General features: G+C 37.5%; 1 protein-coding gene across 1 annotated transcript in view; it reads right to left on the minus strand.

Annotated features, from left to right (window-relative positions):
- OLA1 (Obg like ATPase 1) overlaps positions 1 to 18,211 on the minus strand; it is a 107,250-nt gene that overhangs the window by 46,407 nt on the left and 42,632 nt on the right. Inside the window, exon 5 of the mRNA XM_074829142.1 lies at positions 9,357 to 9,532. Within this exon, the coding sequence (XP_074685243.1) occupies positions 9,357 to 9,532 (176 nt within the window). The remainder of the gene's footprint in view (positions 1 to 9,356; positions 9,533 to 18,211) is intronic.

The following is an 18,211-nucleotide window of genomic DNA, read 5'->3' on the forward strand; positions in this document are numbered from 1 at the left end:
TCCAAAATTCTACCATTTTCACTGCTCTGCTCCTCACAAAAGCTCTAAGGAATACCTGAAACATTATCTGTAGCTCTTAGTTAGCTCCTCTCATTTCATACAGAAGTCCAATCAGTACAGCATACCAATAATGAAGGTAGCAGCATATAATTAATATATTCAACTCCCCTAAAGAATCTGGCTCAGTGACATAAAGTATTTAATTCAAAAAATACTGCTTACACTAAACAGAGTCAACACCACCTAACCAGTAGGTCTCAGAATATAACTGTAAACAGAAAATCCAATAAGCATGTTTCTGGTGGCACTCCAAACAAGTTATTTGCATTTTGCTAGTTATCATCTTTCATCAACAGCCAAAAATAGACCACGTTAATGACACAGATTTTGAGAACAGTAAATTACTAACAACATGAATCATGTGTGTAGTGACCAGAACTGCTAGACAGATTTAGTGAAAGCAAACAATTTTTTTCAATACAATAAGTTCAAGTTCATACACTTGACGGGTGGGTGACAAGGGAAGGTGGATACAGCATTTACCAGGTAGAGGACTTCCCCCTCGTGAGAGTGCCTGAGAAGACTTGAGGGTAGCAAACAAATGAACTGCACTGTAACTAAAAGACTAATACAGTCCTTGAGTATATAAATAGACTAATGTCAATACGAATAATTCTACATTTATATCTGAAATACTGAAAAACTGGAGAAAAATGAGAGGTTTTCAAGAAGTGCTTATACATGAAGACTCAATGTGCTTAAAACTTATGCTTTTATTCTTACTGCATTCCATATATATAGTTAACAAAAAATTCACATAGTACAGGGTTTTTCACACTAGCATACAGAAATTAAATGACTGGATGTTGAAGCTTGACAAATACAGACTAAAGCTTTGTCTAAACAGTAAAGATAATCACTAGCACAGCTTATGCAAGTTACAATAATTTATATCTAGCTAGAAAATATTTAAATAAAGGTTAATTTTTTTCCCCTAAGAAATATATTCTATTTTAACCAGAATTGTGAGAATTAAACTGGGATATACAAGAGATCAAACTACATAATAATTAGCATTCCATCTGGCCTTCAAAATAGCTATGATGGTTTTTCAGATACAGATAAATATGCTATTTGAGGTAAAGAGTACTCATAACTAAATTGTGCTCCACCAAACCCAATTTATTGTGTGCACACCAATTTCATTGTTAATGCAAGGTGTACAGTGTGCACCATGCCCACTGTCGTCCTGTTCATGGCTTTCCTTGGAAAGCTTTTTCAGTTCAATTTCGCATAGCCTCAGCAATCTGCTTTTCCTGGAGGTTTTCTGGCAATTTAAAAGAGTGAGGCTGAAGTGACAAAGTAAGAATTTATTGTAAAAACAATGTTTAAAACTAGTGGTATTTTTAAATTATAATTAAGACAAATTTTGCAGTTTAAAAAAAGGCTAGATCATGTTTTTCAATTGTGTAAACTGCTTAAATAAGCTGTAGCAGCTGGGTGCAAGAAAGAGAACAAGTCAGGTACTACATCAACTAGAGTGACAATGAGCTCCTATGTGGTACAAAACAATATCTAATCTCTTAAAATTCCCTTGCTTACTGACTTTAATAAAAATACAATGGGAGAAGTAATGGATTTAGGACAAGTGTATTATCCTTCCTTCTATTCAATACCTCCTAACAGAGCCAGTACAAGCTGTACATGATATAAGATTTACTCAGAGCTAGATGCCAATAATGTTTATGAACCACAGCAAGTACTTTCACCCAAAACATCCTACAAGTATTCCAGGCAATGTAATTCATGTCAATAATCCCCAAATTCTCCTGTGTGGATCATGCTTGTGAGTTCTAAGGCATTATACATAAAATGATATAGCCACTTGTAGCTTCTCAAAGGAAAAAGCAGGCAAGAATACAGAAAGCACTCTATTGACAACTGATTATTTCTAGCAGTTCACAAATGTAGAACAGGGAAATCACACTGAAAAGTAAAATGAGCTCCACAGAGTTCCACTCAACTTTTCTTACTGCATTAATCTACACACACTTATTTCCAAATAAATCCATGTGTGAATGCATTTGTTCTAGATATTAAGCCAAATGAAAAAGGTGTCTTTTTCAGAACAACTATTCATATATGGAGTTACTTTGGCATATGTATATACTATTTAAAAATTACACCATAGCTTGGATCTAGACATACCCAAACAGACATTATTTACAAAAGTAATTATTATAAGCCACTGTTCAAATCTACACAGGAAAGATCAGCCTCAACAGAAAGTATTTAAGCATTGACTCTCTTTGTTTACTGGTAATACCAGAAGAAATACAAATGTGTATTTACACATTATGTACCTTTAAGTCAGGCTTTACTACAGATTAATTCACAAACATCTGCCATGAAAATTTTCCTGTTACATTCAAATGTTCTCCAGAATAAACTTTAATTTCCTCTAAATACCACATTAAGCACAGTAAATGGTCCACTAAAGATTTTAGGCATAATTATATGCATTAAGAATATAAATATTTTCTCAATTCCCTATGGTTTAACATTTAAGTTACTAATTTTAACAGCCATCAGCAGAAAGTATGTCAACAGTGTACATGTACGCTGCTCCTTTCCCTCCATCTCCAGTGGAACAAACTGGACTCTCAAACTCTCCTCACAAAGGGAGACCAAAGAAACTGGGGGGGGAAAGAAAATTACAATTCATCACTGTATTTATCTTCAACTTGGAATGAAAGAAAGGTGAAAATTCCCAACTGACATCATCAGTTAGAGGAAATAAGAGTTCACCCATCCGTGAGAACTCTGGCGAGTGCTTGCAGCACGAGGTCAGCAAATTCTGCTCGGCGCCATCCCATTCATCAGAATATCGCAGTAAGGAAAGATTTTCACTCTGTTTTCACCTAGTATGTATTGGTAATGAGAAGAAACTGAATCTACCAACTCTCTGCTGTTTGTGAAGTATCTCCCATACCGTACTGGTAATTTTAAGTGAACAACAACAAAAAAAATCTTTCAAACAGTTACTGTATTATCAGGACAGGACCAAGACATTAAATGGAAGGGAGGAGGAAGAAAGGGATTAAAGCTACTTAACATCATTAAGAAGATTTTGCTTTACTCCTCATAGTACATATATACTGACAGATACTTACACTCTATGTCATTGTATCAATTATTAGGTTCATCACCCATCACAGCAACAAAACAAAGCTTAATGCCTTCTAGTAAGTTAAATATGCACTAGATGGTTCTGGTACCATTACATTAAAAATGAATCTCTAGCTGTTCTTTTCCTAATTGCAATTACTGTTGCTCTTACAAAATGTGATTTGAAAAACTAATCTTATTTTAAAATTGACGGACTTTAACAATGGAATTTAGATATCTCACGGGACTTGTAGAAGCACCCCTCATTCAACTGAAAACTGGAAGTTCAAATGCAGTGAACATTGATCCTGACCTACTGTAAAAGCCACCTTTCAAAATTGGAAGCTTAAACACTGCGGACATTGATACTGACCCTAAAGATTTTGTCTTCATATCACTAACATCAAAAATCAGCATGAACTCAACTATAAATAACATTCTTGCAGTCAGATCTATAAATCATAATACCATTACCACTACGAATTATTCTGCGCTGAAATTCAAGATTTGATGCACTAACAAAGGGCTGAAGGAACAGTTGTCTACTGCAGAGGGTCAGGCTCTAAGGACTAGAACTGAATCACACGGGAACGGTAATGGAAGAGAATCCTGCAATAATGTTCACTTAACTATATTAGATTGTATTAACTTCAAGACTTCTGTCTTCAGGCCTGAAAATCCCATACATTAAAAAATATATAGTTTTAAAACAATTTTATAATTTGTACATTCTGATCTATAAATTCATACGTATTTGATTTTACTCTGAAATCTCCTGCTATGCAAAATGATAGATGAATAATAAGCTAATAATAAAGTTTAACTCACTATCTTTCTCATGTCTCTGCAGATACCGGCACCAGACAAATTTAAAATACGAAATCAAAATTACTCTGATTGCTTTCTGAAAGTATATTCGCACTGTTTTAATACATGCAAATAACAGGGGTATTTTTATTCTATAATATCTCTTCAGAAAGTTATAGCCAAAATAATATCTAAAGGTATACTGAGTCTAAGTGAGTAGTACCCTTAGTAAAGGCAGACAGTCATTTCTAAGAAGGCAGTGAGAACACTTGCAAAACAGACAAAAATGTACGTGTAAAGGAAGCTATTCAAAGCCTATGGCGACATTACATGTTGCTGTTCTCGGACCATATTGTGTCATTGATTTAAGTAGAACTTGAAAATTATTTCATTGATGGCTCCTTAACAGCAGTTGGCTATTTTATTTCTGCTGACAGGGGACTGAGAAATCAATTCTCTGAGAGACAGGACTAACAGTTAACACTGTATTCAACTGCAAGCCAGGTCACTGCACAAAGGTGAACTTACCAACTGTATGCAATGTGGGCTTACACGAAGGAAAAATGCTAATTAACAAGTTAGAATACAGGTGTGAGAAGGCAGGCAATCAAATACAAATCTCAGATTTAAGAACTGTTGACTGATACAGACTGACAATTTTCTTTTTTTTCCTCCTAAACCTTTTAGAGATTTCAGACTATTAAGTTACAGTTGTGGAGGCTTACTGATAAAGAGAATCCTCTAACACAGACAATTCATATTTATGAAATAAGAATGACTTCTACTTTCAATTAGGTTTCATGAAACACACAGTGAAATCCCCTTTGATGCCAACAATAAGTTTATTGTTGATTATAGCTTCTCTGAAATCAGTAATTTTTCCTTAGCTTTCATATTAAGGTTATTTGCTATATTCAGGAAACTACCAAAGGAAAAACATACATGACTAAGATCAATATTAGCTCTTTTTCTTTCCTCACCTTCTTTCTCTAACCTTATATAGTGTTCTTCCTCAACAGATCTCAAAGTGCTCTCAAAAAAAGTGGAAAGAAACAAAAAATGCAATTCAAGTGCTAGATAGTTGTGTTCAGCAAGCCAGTGAAAGGTCTGAAAGTGATACAGGTAAGAAAGCTTGCCATATATTTATCTGAATGAACCACAGAACTTTCACAACTCTCAACCAGTTAAAACTCTTAAGAAATTCTCAAGTGTCTTTACCTTAAATTACCCCCAAAAGGATGTGAAAAGGAAAACAATGAAAAAGAGACTAATATTTTAACATTGTGCCTTAAAAATAAAACAAAAACCAAAACAACCTATAAATACTGTTTTTTCCCTTGTAACCTCCTAGTTTTCCTAAAAGGTAAAATGACCAGGAACACTCAGAACACAAACAAGAGCCATTTGTTGCGCACCTCTGCTATGGAAAAAACAGAATATTAGCAATATTAGAATATTATAGTGGTAAATAACTTAAAAAGTGAAATCCTGAAAAGTTCTCTTCCAGCCCCTCCCTTCCCCCACCCTCTTTTTTTGACAACAACCTGTTTGGAAAAAAGTATTAATTCTAGTCTATGCTGTCTCTTAATTACTTTTCTGCCCTGGAAAGAGGAAGCCTTGAACAGTAGGCGCAAGCTGCACAGAAACAACGTTACAAATTGTGCTGGACAGGGAACTCTCTCTGTGCCCAACGAGCTAACTGCAAAATGCAACAGATCCGAGAAATGCAGAGTGATCAGCCAAAAGACACTCCTAACATTTGGCTACTGTTTTAGGGAGGCAAAATCTTTAACTGTTTTGTTCACCAATACCATATGGCTTCTCTCCTAGACCCGTAAGTCATTTACCGCACAGTTAATCACACAGTATACTATAAAAATGCAACCATAGGCCTTCTCTGCAACACAAAACATTAAAGAGGCAAAGCAAGCTGTACAAGAGTGCCTCACAACCCAGTGGCTGAACATCTAAATAAACCCATCTAGTGGCTGGAAAAACCCAAAAATTGCTGTTACAATCTTACAACCACACAGATCTATTTGTAGAAGCCATGTAACTAGGTATAAGGATTGATTTACCAGGAAAAGTGAAGTAACCAGGAAGAGCTTTCACACGCCTTTAGCATTAAAAAGAGTCCGTATTACTAAGTCTACTGTCTACCTTACAATTCAAGCATGTAAGTCAAAGGAAGACAAGCAAGAAGGTCTAAGATCAGCAGGATTCACAGACATGATGCCCCACAGCACTTCCCTGAAGGGACTCCCTAGTGACTGTAGTAGGTGCAGCCTTTGTCTAAAGGGGAGCATTAATTTGTGCCTCTCTGTTCTGTTCAGCCACCCCTTTCCATGAAACAAAGCCATTTAATGCCTTTGAAACCTCTACTGTTGTCGACAAACTCAGCTGAGACTGGTCAAGTCTAACAGCTGTTACTGAGAACAGAACTGGCAGAGGAGCAACATCACAGAATCACAGAATCAACTAGGTTGGAAAGGACCTTGAAGATCATCCAGTCCAACCATTAACCTAGCACTGCCAGTTCCCATCTACACCATATCACCCAGCGCTATATCGACCCTACTCTTAAACACCTCCAGGGATGGGGATTCCACCACCTCCCTGGGCAATCCATTCCACTGCCTAATAACCCGTTCTGTAAAGAAATACTTCCTGACATCTAGTCTAAACCTTCCCTGGCGCAACTTGAGGCCATGCCCTCTTGTCCTATCACTTGTTACTTGGTTAAAGAGACTCATCCCCAGCTCTCTGCAACCTCCTTTCAGGTAGTTGTAGAGGGCGATGAGGTCTCCCCTCAGCCTCCTCTTCTCCAGACTAAACAACCCCAGTTCCCTCAGCCACTCCTCGTATGACCTGTGCTCCAGACCCTTCACCAGCTTCGTTGCCCTTCTCTGGACACGTTCGAGTAATTCAATGTCCTTTTTGTAGTGAGGGGCCCAAAACTGAACACAGGAATCGAGGTGCGGCCTCACCAGTGCCGAGTACAGGGGTAAGATCACTTCCCTGTCTCTGCTGGCCACGCTATTTCTGATACAAGCCAGGATGCCATTGGCCTTCTTGGCCACCTGGGCACACTGCTGGCTCATGTTCAGCCGGCTGTCAATCAACACCCCCAGGTCCCTCTCTGACTGGCAGCTCTCCAGCCACTCCTCCCCAAGCCTGTAGCGCTGCTGGGGGTTGTTGTGACCCAAGTGCAGCACCCGGCATTTGGCCTTATTGAACTTCATACAGTTGGCCTGGGCCCATCGCTCCAGCCTGTCCAGATCTCTCTGCAGAGCCTCCCTACCCTCAAGCAGATCAACACTCCCACCCAGCTTGGTGTCGTCTGCAAACTTACTGAGGGTGCATGACTTCAAGAACCTTGTGTTTTCTGCGCATGTGTTCATAAAGAAAGGATAAAGAAATCAAGGAATGACAGGAAATGTAACTTACAAACACAAGATAAAGTCATTTTGACAGGTGAACTACAGATGAAATAATAGTTTGGAGACTGACAGAAGAAGCAAAGAGAAAGAAGAGAAACTGTAACCGGGTAAAGACAGATTAATAATGCAGATTTAAAAATTTTTAGTTGATTTAAACTGCATTTCTAGATTTGAGGTTTTTATTTACTGCCTCCCTTGATTTGAGAATAATCTGACATTTTCTGTTTTCAAACACACACCAACTTCCTGTAGTTAAAACATGAGTAAGAACAGCTCTGTCATACAACAGTAACTGTACCTACCACCCACTACAGTTACATGATGACTATTAAGAATTTTATTTAAAACACACTTCAGTTATGTGTCTCTGCAGTCACAAAAATGCTGACTTCTTCCTTAGTGCAGGAAGACTATGATATGAAACCCTCAAAGCATCCAGAGATGTACATTCAAAAACTTGACAAGGACACCTTCAACATGAGAAGCCAAGCAAAGCTGTTTCCAAAGACAGCCACACAAGAAAGTAAGCAATAAGAGCTCAAGACTGGGGCAGAACAGCATCACAACACTCGTCATTTTCATCATCTCATACCAGTGTAAAATTTAGCCTTAGGCTGAACTTTGAATTTGCTATGGACAGGATTTTTGCTTGCCCCTTTCTTTAACATGAATTAAAAGGTGAAAGACTGTGTCGATGCTATTTGAAACTGTAGGCATAAGCTGCGCTATTCCTCTAAGCAGGTGCAACTTTTTGTAAAAGATAAAAATCACTGTCCACATGTACTCAAGGTTGGATTGACACATGTCAGATAAGACCTTAAATGAAGCATACCTGCTTCTCTCTCTGGGGTTGCAGGAAAGCCTTCAAATCATCTAACAATAGCTATTTTTTCTGGCTTAGACCAATCAGGGAATAAAATACTTTTCAAGACAGAAGACGACTAGTTCTTCACCAACAGAAGCTACCAAAGAGTGCTTTTTAACACTGCATCAGGAAGATGAACATTTTGGAGAGGAATGTTCACCTTCAATTCCTATTCACTTTCAAACACTAGGTAGGGCCAACAAATTTCCTTGCACTTCAGTGCTAATAAACTAAAACACCAGCACTGATATGACAATGTTTTTCTTACGACTTAGTATCTAAAAGGCCATGGGAGAAAACAGTATTTTTTTACTACTTAATTGTTAAGCATAAATAGTCTATTTCCACACTGATACGCTGCTGTAGTAATTAGAGAATGCACTTTATATACCACCTGAAATATTTATAGAAGATTAATGAAATAAAGAAAAATTAATAACTAGACTACTGGCAAAGTGTAGCAGACTCAAAAGTCAAGTGGCAGTAAAATAATCATTTACAAAAATATACTCTGAAGTTGGTAATTATTATACATTTCTAATTTACAAAGAAACACCACTACTACCCTGAGATAATTGAGCTCATTTAAACAGCTTTCCACAACATTCTAAAATTAATTTCAACCAGCAGTCTTTATTTAACATGCACTAAAAGAAACAAAGTGCAACCACACCAAGAAAACACATTCACTTGATGGCTACAGGAATACTAGTATCAACATCAGACTAGAACTTAACAGCAAGAATAATTCAGAAGTGACTGCTGGACTTTGTTACAACTAAACACTGATATAAGCTTGACAAAGCATTGGCAATTCTCATATAAAGCTATGTCAGCAAGAAAATAACAGTTACATTTTAAAAATTATAACTAGCTTTATCACTGTCAACAAAGCAAATAAGTCATTCTAATAATTTTTCAACTCATAATAAAAATTACTTTAAAGCACACAAAAATAGTAGTAGTGTTTTGTATTATACATGTGGGAGACCAATAACGAAACCCAACAACACAAAAATTTCAATTCAATAGAGTACTTAATGACCTACTTTTATAGCTCATATACATATACTTACATATTCAGGTTTTAATTTCTTGTCTCCTCCTCTTACAGCTACTTTTTCAAGCTTGTCTATACTCTGCATGATCAGCTCCTCATCTTTAAGTCTAAGTTCTTCATGTATTATTTCAATGTCACGAACAGGATCTACACTTCCTTCAACATGAGTGATATCATCATCTTCAAATGCTCCTAAAACAAAAGAACACTTAAATTACATATTAAGCTAAAAAGACAAGAAATATATATTTACAACATACTATTAAGGGTCGCAAGAGTTTGAGATGCAAAAAGTAGTCAGTAGGCCTGTCATACTGCCCATACAAAAGTGTCACCTGCAATATTTTATATCATACTGGTTTAGTCTGTTAATTTACATACCGTCTCCAGGCTCCAAAGTTTTATACAGATATGTAAAAGCATAGCACTCTGTCATTTCAGTAGCACGCTTAACACATCTTTAAGAGTTTCTTCTACATAGGAACAGGCTACAGCACTTTCCTGAAAATAGGTACCACTGTATTTAACAGTATCTAACCTAGCAGTAGAAAACATAGTAGCTAAATTAAACATGGCAGAACATTTTAATACATGCAGTAATGACTATAAGACTCATGGAAAGAAAACCTTACAAATCACCCTGGCAGCCCTCACTGGCTGACCAATTTTATGCATTAAGAAAAAAGAAGTTCTAGACAAAGAATTCTGAAGTTCTGAACGACTCTTAGTGTTTCCAAGGGAAACAGAGCTTTGAAAAAAAAGGCCTGAAATCATCTGGCAGACCTTGTCCCTGTTTCAATCTACTTTATCACTGCGGTTCTGACGGTGATTAGATAATGAACCACTCAGACACACAATTTACACAGCAGCTAATTTCATCGGTCTGATTTGAGGGTATGGTTTTTAGGGGGCCATCAAAGAAGCAGATGAAGGTGCATTTGTCATATATGAGTGACAACCATTCACACTATCTGAACAAAATGGTGCTGGCCCTTATTAGAAACACATGCTATTATCACATATTTAAAGTGCAGTTGAAGCCATAATTTCAAATTGCCAACTGGAAACATAAGGGTAAAACAACCAGATATTACTGAAGCATGTGTGCTGACTTCATGCCCTTCTGAAGACAATCTGGCAACATAATTCAACTAGGATTTAAATTATCAGATAAGCACCATCACCAAAAAAAACCCCAAGGCCCCAAAAATCAATACGTATTTTAAAAATAAAAATATGAACAATTAAAAACAGTTTATTACTTATTCCTGCATCAATTTTCAGAGTATTTGCATGCATATCCTGTAACATTAAAGATATGCCTGAGAAATCAACCACAAAAATTATTTTATATTAATATCACCAGAATGAAAATCAACAGATTTTTCATATGAGAAAAAAAAACAAGGCATTTCTTGTACTGAATATAAAACAGGATAAACTACAAACAATCCCTTAACTGATATAGAGAAAATTGGGGTTCTTTATTGTCATGTACATCTTAAACTTCATCTTTCTTTCAACGTACTGAAAACAGTGGCTTTAGCAATAAAGACTTTATATCAAAACACATGGTACACAGGTTTAAAAATGTTGACAGTCAAATGTCAAAATCATTTTCACATAAACTTATGAAAAGTCTTTAAAACAGTGGTTAGCAGAAGTTTCCTCCTCTCACATCAGATGTCTCTCTCCAAAGATCATTAATGAGCTTCCTTGGTACAAGGAAAATCACCTCAGCAATAGATCCAACTCTGACAGTGGCTGTAACGGGAGAACAGGCTGCTCTGTCAAATGGAAACTCACTACACTAACCCATGCCAATGCCAGGCAATTCAGGAAGAGATACTGTAGTCTTTGCCTTCCATAAATCCCTATCTGCACACCTGAGTCGATGGGACAGGGGCTGTTCAGATGAACAAATACTAGAAAACAAAATTTAACAGTTCTGTTCTGATTTACAAGGAAAATATTGAATAAAAAGGGGGAAAAAGAACTAGGAAGATATTACCATACCGATCTGCCATTTGAACCCAGATGGCAACTGAGCACCACACAGCCGCTCCCTCACTCCTTCCCTTTCAGGAATGGGAAGGAGAAAATAAAGCAAAAAGGCAGGGAGGGTTGACTCACCCATTACAGTCAGGGGCAAAAGACAAACTCATTAGGAGAAGGAAAAGAACATCAATTTAATTCAAACACTAACACCACCATCACTTAACAGAGTAGGACAGTGAGAAGCATTACCACATCTTAAAAACACCTTCCACTAACCCTCACCCCCCACCCCTCCCTTCTTCCCAGGCTCAGCTTTGTTCCCAATTTCTCTACCTCCTCCCCTACAGCAGCGCAGGGGGGCAGCGGACGGGATTATGGTCAGTCCTCTGCTTCTTCCTCCTCAGGGGGAAGATTCCTCACACTCTTCCCCTGCTCCAGCACAGAGTCCCTCTCACAGGAGACAGTCCTCCACGAACTTTCTCCAATGTGAGTCGTCCCATGGGCCGCAGCTCTTTCAGAGCTGCTCTGGCATGGATCCCTCCCGCACATTGCAATGCTCCCAGTGTCAAACTACAACAGTGGGGGCTTCTTCCCACAGAGTCCCAGCCTTCTTCAGGCACAGTCACCTGCTCCAGTGTGGGGTCCTCCACAGGCTGCAGGTGGGCACCTACTCCACCATGGACCTCCATAAACTCCATGGGGGGTGGTCCTGATGTCTCACCATAGGATACAGGGGGGGTTTCTGCTCGGCCTTGGTGCAGAGACGGGTTCGACTTGGAGCTGTGGGAGCTTTGAGAAGCCTCTCACAGGGGGCCATCACTGTAGTCCCCTCCTCCGCTACCAAAAACGCTGCCACACACACAAACCCAGCACAAGATCAAAGAAAAGTCTACCTGCCCAACCTTCTCAACAGATGAGTAGTGTTTATGCAGCTAAAAAAGTAGGTTATCTTTCTTCCTTCTATCAAGAAAAGAAGTGTCCATCTACATAATATATTTGCAATTTGTTTACATCTTTCTTCTAGATTTGGTGTCCGTGGGTTTAAGAAACAACAAAAAAAGAAAAGCTCCATAACTATAAAGATCTTGCATTTAGAACATAAAAAGTAAAGCAAACAGCCTGTTTTGGTCTTAAGGAAGAATGAAATTTTTCTGAAAAAGTAAGTGTAAGGTAAATTAGTCAGTAATAACAAAACACAGCTTATATATTACTCATATTTTTCCACTGTCTTAAACAATAGTAAAATACTTCTCCAGCAATTATCTTAATTTCTTCACATCTTCCCATACCTTTTCACTAAAAAATCCTGTTCTCTATTCACTGAAAACCAATTAATTCTGTGTAATTCCACCTCCATAAAACTGAATCTATACATTTCACCTTCGCTCTCCTCTCAGTCCACTAAACGCTTTAACCCATGAACACTTCAACATCCTGCCAGAATTTTCTTCAAGTCTCCTCCTCCCATCAGCCATCCTCACGCCCATGTCAGCAGCCATCCTGCAGCTCATTTAGGCAACATCAATGACAAAAGACCCATGTGTGGCAACAAGTTGCTTGGTCAGGTAAGGAGCCCCTCTACTGAGCTGATGATTCAAGGCAACAATTTAGCTGCCTCTCCTCCTCACCAGGTTGCTTGACTCTTCTTGTGGAAGAAATGAACACTAGTTGCATGTTAAAGATAGTGCAACACCTGTACAGTGAACAAGATGTACAAGGTAGACACAGGCCATGAACCTTGAGTAAGCAGTAGTATAAGTAGTTAACATAGAGCACTATGTAAAAAAGCAGTCCATTGAAAATGAAAAGGACCCACTAAAATATGCTGAACTGGAAGAAGCAGGGAGGATGGGAGGTAGGTCTTGAGATGCAAGATGACAACAAACAGATGAGAATTTCAGTTTTCTGAAGGAACAGGTAAGATTATCTTGGGTACCACAAAGAAAAAAAAATGCCAGTTAGTTGATGGACATGTAGCACTCTGAAGACGGCAAATGAAAAATAAACATTGACAAAGAAATGTTGGTATTGGCTTGGCTGATACTGATCACTGATTAGAACAGCATCAGCAAGTAAAAATAATGGTGAGAGGGAGAAAACGATCTGGTAGTCTTGTTTTGATCTCAAGCTGATTACTAGCTCGAGCGAGCTTGGTAGAAAAACGAGGAGGAGAGGTTCCCTGAAAAATCATATTAACAGGGCATCCAAGTGAGGAGGAAGAGGAATAGAATGGGATAGATGCAGAAGAACAGAGAGCGCAAACACCTCTCAGAGGTAAAACCCATTCCAATTATGAGCTGTGTTTAAATATGGTGAACCTCAAACACAATGTGTCTTGTCTTCTTATTCACATAATGAGGGTTCAACTTCTGTAAATATGATGGACCTTTCCATAGTTAGAAACTTGTCTACACACTATCCTCTGCAGCATACTCACACCTGCCAGGCTACTGGTTGCTGAGATCTGTGGCCTAGCTTCCAAAGTTTTCATTTAAAAAAAAAAAAAAAAAAATCAATATTTTCAAACTTCTGCTAAAAAAGTTGTCTTTAAAAAAAAATGTGATATTCTGGAATTTCATCAAACAATAAACTGATCTAACTACGCCACTTACTATTTCCAGAAAGATGAAATAATACTAATTTTAAAATATATTTAATATGAACTTCTCCAAAACTAGCCATACCACAGCATTCTCAAGACAGTATAGCCTATGGACAATGACCTTCTCCAATGAATATAATGAAAATCTATTTTCTTCCCGTGTCTTCATCAACTGCATTTGCTTTTAGAACAGAAGGACTCTGTATTTCTCAAACATTACCCCAAGCCACAGCACCTTCCTTTTGCCTACTTCCTGAAGTTATACTGTCTATGCTCCAAAACTGCTGCCCTCTTACTACAAGAAACTATAAGAGAAAAGAGGAAGCAGTTCATCATATGGGGAGGAAAAAAATATGTACACAAAATAGACTTACTCAAGAATCTCCACAAAGAAGCATCTGTTTGTTAACAACAAAGCTAAGCATACAGCAATACCAGAAGGCCAACTGGGAAACCCTAATCAGTAATTTCATTATTTAAAAAACTGATTGACTTCTCTGGTGTCTCACATATCCCACCAGAGGTAAAGTATATTTTTATCATAAGTTAGTCAAAAGGATGTTGAACGGAATCCACCTCTTTCCTTTATATTTTAAAGTATCCTAGCTATAAGCTTTTTTTCAAATAATCTCCCAGAAAATGCTGATGGATTTGCACTCTAGCTTGAAAGATACACCCCTGCCACTTCCTTCAGTGTAAAAGAACAATGACTACAGTTATAAACATCAAGCTTGCTGTAAGTAAACAAATCTGCTGCAGTAAATTCCCGTAATGTTTTAGTGGCCTGCAGATATTGCAACCAGAACAAGGCAAATATTTAAACAGGAAAATAGTAAAGCATAACGCATCAACAGAATTCATTTTGCCATCTAACAGCACCAAACGTAATGACTTAACCTGAAGTTACTAGAAATTAGGAGCTTGGAAATGATCGCTGCCACATCCAGCTCCCTCCTCTGTTGCCAGTGGGCCCAAACCTAAACAATTCTTCAGTTTCAGGGAAGGATTTATCTTTGGCTGAGCACTTTATATGGGCTGTTTGGGCCCAAGTGTGGGGGGCCCAAAAGTATTTTAAATGCAGCATTAAAGAAGTAACACAGTGATAGCTGGTTCTTTGCTTTCAAGTGATACTAGATAAAAAAAGATCCAGAAAACAGAATGACTGGCTGGAGATGATGTGAAACATGACTCCATTTTTTTCCCTGAGGAAGAGCAGGAACTGTCTGTTTGTCAGGTCTTGATGGCAGCCAGGACACACAGAGTACATCTTTTCTTCACATATACAAAAATAATAGCAGATAAATATGTATACATCACAGCAGTAACAAATGCCACATTTTAAACGATATCATCTAATGGCATGCATGTTTCTTCCCATTTCTTTCAAGAATCAGCTTCAAAATTCTTTGACAAAATTTACCTCAGCCTCCAGAGATTTTTGCATTGCTTATGTTATACCTGTCAAGATCTGATGACTGTATGTTATGTATTCATCTGAACAGAACCACTACACTTAGTTACAGGCTATCATCAACCAATTCATTCTCTTGCTAAAATCAAGTCATCCAATTACTCCTTGACTAATCAAGGCTGTTTTGGCTTTTTCTTTTTTCAAAAGGTACTCAACAGCATAAACAGTTCACTTACAAGAAATGGAAAGGGGCTAATCAGCAGAATTATTGTTTTGCTGCCACAATTTGCAGTATTTAAATGTAGTTGCTGATTGGACTGAAAGTTTTATGATATAGCATATAAAACTAGTTTGACACAAAAACGAAGCTGCCTATAGCCTGAACTTTATTGTTTCTAGCTGCTCCAAGCTGCCACCAAGATGCTAAAAAACAATTAAAAATACTACTATACTTATCTTGATTTTGGTCCTAATTGCAATTATGGAAATTAATTAATATCTTCAAGATTAATATTTGATATATCAGCCATTTCATTTCTTTAATTATCCTTACCCTTAAAGTAAAACGGAACAAAATATTTGGCTAATATTAGGCTCCATATAACAGCATTTAGGAGTCTTGTATTCATCATTTACAAAAGGTAAGCAACTGTGTTGGTATATGTTATGCTGTAACTAAGAGGGGTATTTACAATTTGATCAGAATCTGAACTGCATCACAAGCCGAAAGTCCCACTGGTATTGAGGGTAATGACCAGCCTTTTTTGTCAGTAAGCTATAAGAGAATGTTTAATAACACCACCAAAAACCTGACTTAGAGAATAATTGATACTTGCACTTCCTCTCCAGCATACATTCAATGACTATTATCAAAAAGAGATGCTCATCACAGACAGATATGGCACACCACAATACACATACATACCTTGTTACAAGCCCATAAATAAACGAGCAATAGTATCTATCTGGCCACTTACTAGGGTGGGAATGGGGGTGAGAACAAAAAGAAATAGAATAGAGTAACTTGGGTGGGGGGCTAGAAGCAGGGTATTTCTTTGAGCTATCAAAAGAAACAAGATTACAAGTGTCAAAAACATTAAATTATAAATAATATCTCTACTTAGACTGGCTTGACATGCTATCATCAGTATTATAAAGATTTTAACAGTAAAAGATACTGCTATTTCTGACTAGGTACAAGTACATGTAACATTATAGAATGTATTAAACTTTGAAGATGGTACGTTTTACTACGCATACTCATGATTAGAAAGGCAAAAGAATACTGTCAGAGTCAACATTTTACAGCTTCTTAAACACAGCACGTGTTAACAAAGAACCAACAAATAAAGTAGGTTTAGCATGTTTTCCCTTCCAAGCTAATTTCAAGTGAAATTAATCACCTGTAACACAAACCTAATATTCTTTAAGCAGAGTAATTTTCAGTTGAAGAAGGTGCACCTGCCTACATCTTCAACATAAGCAAAATCAAGTACAAAAAACATTAAATAAAATGCTGTAGCAAACCTTGACTTCTGAAGAAAGAATTTTTTCAGACATCTTTTGTGGCTTTGTTTTGTGCTACAGCCCTTTAAGTTTTGTCTTCATAAAGCCCTAACTAGTTGTAATCACTCACAGTCTAATTGTGGACATTTATCTGCTTTTCTTATGCATAGAACATAGCTATTAAAGCTGAATGGTGATGGTGTGAAGTATAGGTTAAATTGGGTGAAATTAAAGCAAATTACTCTGGGATGTGGAACTCTGAAAATAGAAACCGCCAATGATTTGCAACCCTCTTGATGATCAGCTTCACAGAACCCTAAATGACAAGAAAACTTACATATTTTAAAGTTAACTAGTTTTTTTAAAAATAATATGTATAAATTTATTTAAAATGCAAGCAGTCACTGTGGCAATAATTATTTTGTTTTACCTGCACTGCAGAAATATAAGAAAAGGTTTTAATTCCCATTAAAAACACTTGTTTTTATTCTCAAGTTTAGCTGATTTTTAGCAACTGAAAAACAGTTTAGAATATTAGTTGCAGCATTTAATTACTTTAAACACGTTACCGTTTATGCGTACCATATGGCTACACAGACACAGGATGGAAAAGCAGCTGCTTTGGGCTCTGTTGACTGGTGCGGTATTAGGACTCAAATTCATTACTTACCTATATAAAAGATAAGCAGCTACACTTACCCTGCTGAGCCCTAATACCGCAGCAGTCAAGAGAGCGTAAATCAAGCACCCCTCCCCAAAAGTCTGAAATAGCAGCTGAATGGCAGTCCTTTCAATATCAAATCTATTGGGAGTATTTAAGAAAAAAGGGCAAGTCTGTTTCTGCACCGGCAGACACACAAAGAGAGCATGTAGCAGCAATACAGGATTTTAAATGACTGTAGTATCAACTTCTTGAGCATACAAAGAATTTACATTTGCATAAAAGTACTCATCAAGCAAGTACTGCACAAGGTCAGAGATGAGAATTATAACCTCCCTGGGAAACACCGAAGCAAAGCAATTCACTTCAGGACACGTAAGTCGGCAGAAGAAGCCACGATTCTGTTCCTGGTAGAAGCAGTTTTAACAGAAAAAAAGTTGTTACCAAGACAGTTGCTCCAATGAGCTTATCTGTAAAATTCCAGAGCCCTTACCCTTGAGTTTGTCTGACAAATATTAGTGATTTATTTCAGATGTAAAATGTATTTACTTGCCATTGCTCTTTCATCCTAGCACCACTGCGATGTAGTCAACACTCCGCAGGCAAAACCTTCTACCTGCTGAGATTTGCTATCAAGTTGGTCACACTGGGTAAAGGACATTATTTGACAGCTGAAGGAATAAATCTTTGAGC

The sequence above is a fragment of the Strix aluco genome, chromosome 6, assembly GCF_031877795.1.
Source record: "Strix aluco isolate bStrAlu1 chromosome 6, bStrAlu1.hap1, whole genome shotgun sequence".
NCBI lineage: Eukaryota > Metazoa > Chordata > Aves > Strigiformes > Strigidae > Strix > Strix aluco.